The following is a 2,698-nucleotide window of genomic DNA, read 5'->3' as shown; positions in this document are numbered from 1 at the left end:
CTTCTGAAAACTTAACTAGCAGACAAAAGGATTTGTTCACAAGGGTATGTATGCTACTAACAGGTTCTTTGTGACATTACATACAATAGCAGCTCTATAGAAACAATCAAAATGTCTATCAATATATGAATCCAAAATCAAAATGTTTCCCGCTGCTGCTCTGTTTCCTTTGTATTCTCTCTCCTTTAATCTTCTCTCACTTATTCACTATTACACATAAGTGATGAAGAAGACACAAATATGCAAGCATGTATCCCAAACCAATAGAGACGTTAACAAAGATGTAAGAAAGGAATATTTTCAAAGAAATACTTTATTCAAAAGCATATTTTTCCACACAGGTAATTTCTCTACTGGACCAGGATTATGAAGATTATGAAGAACTTCTTTCCCTATAAGCTGTCATACAGTCCACCTGAAGATGAGGAGTAAGACTGACACACTGCTGGCCATTCATCTTGCTCATAGTTCAGTATAATGTTGGACGTTTTGAAGATATTTAAGAATTCATGATTTGATCTGGAGATACTTCTAGTAAGACAGCAGGTTATAGCCAATAGATTAAGAAGCTGCAGAAACTCTTCAGTAGAAGCCATAAGACCAGTACCTCCTACAGCACAGAGGGCGGCAACAGCCATAACCATAGCCACCATAACCACAGCCATAGCCACAGCCATAGCCATAGCATAGGCCACCATAGCCATAGCCAAGGCCTCCATAGTATCCACCATAGTAACACATGGTGTCAGGAATAGACTGTTCAGCTATGGACAACAGGGAGGTTTCTTGAATGTGGGTGTCACCATCTGCCAAGGGCCTTTTATTCACCTGGATGTTTGGTAGGAAAAGCCACAGGCATTATAGTGTCACACATTTCTCCCCTGTGCTTTCAAAAACATCACGAGTTCTGTGATTTGCTGGATACATAGACTGAATAACTGGGATAAGTGAGCTTCTGTGTCACAGTTCTACGGTCAAATAATGAGATGTCTGGCATGAAACCCTGTCTCCTTTTTCAAGAGCCTGTCTATTCCTGTATTACGCTACATTTTGTTTATTGAAGACATATGACCTGGTTCTCTCACAGTACAATCAGTAAACTAGTGTTGTCCCTCACACACTTTTTTCTTTCCATTATTCCACAGGAAGGGTTTTGACTTCCTTCTGTTTTTCCTTCCTCCCTTCCCTCCTCCCTCCCTTTTCTTACTTTTTTTGTTTTTGTTTTTGCTTTGTGTTGTTTTTGTAAAATGAGTCTCATGTGGAAGAATGTATCCTGAGCCTTGCTAACACAGGATGGGTGAGGTGTGGGTGGGTGAGTTTTGTTAAGTACTAATTACTATTGTGTGTATCCTTGTGCAGTGTGTATTTCTCAGTCATGCCCTTTAATCTTTGTTATTTAATCTTCAAAAAAATAAATGACCCTTTAAAATTTTTTTTAGTTCTTTGGGAATTTCATACAATATATTTTGATCGTATTTACCTATCTCTATCATCTACTCTTAGATTCATCCCCTCTCTTACCTTCTCAAATTTGAGTCCTCTTCTTCTTCCTTATTTTATTTTATCTTTTTGTTATTCTTTAGATTTCTGTTTGTTTTCTATTGAGAAACTGAAATGTGGATCTGGATGGGAAAAGAGATGGGAAGGACTGGGAAGAATTCTTTCTTTCACAATAAACTCCAGGCCTCGTGAGAGAGGGGAAGACAAACCATATTCTGAATGTAAATGAAAAAAAATATTTTCATTAAAATAATAAAATAAAAATTAAAAGCTATCAAGTCCGATTTGTGCTGCCCAAATACTCTTGGGTGTGACAAGTGGAGAGCGGTCAACCTACCAGAGTCCATAACCTTAAAGAAAACAGACTCTCGCTCTCCCAGCGGCCATCAATTAAGAGTTGCCTAGTTGGGAGAGCTAGGGGAGCTGTCCACCTCTTTCTGTGTTGAGATTTTGTCTGGTTTGAGCTCACATAGGTCTAGTGGATACTGTCACAATCCCTGTGAATTCATATGTGCAATTCTCTTGTGTCAGGAAAGCACTATTGCCTTGTAGTCATCCATCACCTTTGGCTCTTATAATCCTACTTCTTCTTTCACAATAGTATCTGAGCCTCAGGAGGAAAGGATGTAAGAACGATAATCCCAGTTATGGGTGAGCACTCCACAGTCAATTATTCTGTGTTTCTTGACAAGTTGTGGGACTCCACGTTAATCTCCATCTTCTGCAAAAGAAGCTTCTCCAATGAAGCTTGGGATACACTGATCTATGGATATCATAATGAGTGGTTTGTCCATTCTTCTCTTTTTCTCTGTCCCCATAGGATACAACTGAAACACCCTGACAAGTCAGGTGCTCTGTCCTTACTTTTCTACCAATGTTATCATTTGTCATTGTTTACACTCCATAGTTATATTAGTGGCACTATTATTAAGAGAATCACAGCTACTATCAAGGGAAGAGATATAGACAGTTAAGTCTTCATGTCTGTGCTGAGAATCAGAACCATGTCCTTTGCAAGTGCAGTAAGTGCTCTTAACCATGTAGCCAGCTCCTTAGATGTGGTTATTTAAAAAGGAACCCTTTGAGCTAAAGGTTTCAGTTTATTGAAAATCGTACATAAAACCCACTTAACTCAAACTGATAGTTTTGCCAGAGTGGTATCATGTCATGTAAAACTACATTGTCTCACTTTTGAATG

At 38.6% G+C, this 2,698-nt stretch overlaps 1 protein-coding gene across 1 annotated transcript; it reads right to left on the bottom strand.

The window, feature by feature from the left end:
- Window positions 1-582: 582 nt before the first annotated feature.
- Window positions 583-741, bottom strand: LOC128111600 (keratin-associated protein 20-2-like). The gene has a single exon (XM_052739852.1). The coding sequence runs from the start codon at window positions 739-741 to the stop codon at window positions 583-585; it is 159 nt and encodes a 52-aa protein (XP_052595812.1).
- Window positions 742-2,698: the final 1,957 nt, after the last annotated feature.

The sequence above is a fragment of the Peromyscus californicus genome, unplaced genomic scaffold (assembly GCF_007827085.1).
Source record: "Peromyscus californicus insignis strain IS unplaced genomic scaffold, ASM782708v3 Scaffold_16__1_contigs__length_79575227, whole genome shotgun sequence".
NCBI classification, from domain to species: Eukaryota; Metazoa; Chordata; class Mammalia; order Rodentia; family Cricetidae; genus Peromyscus; species Peromyscus californicus.
Note: the sequence above shows the minus strand (reverse complement) of the source record. Positions and strands in the feature narration are given on the sequence as shown.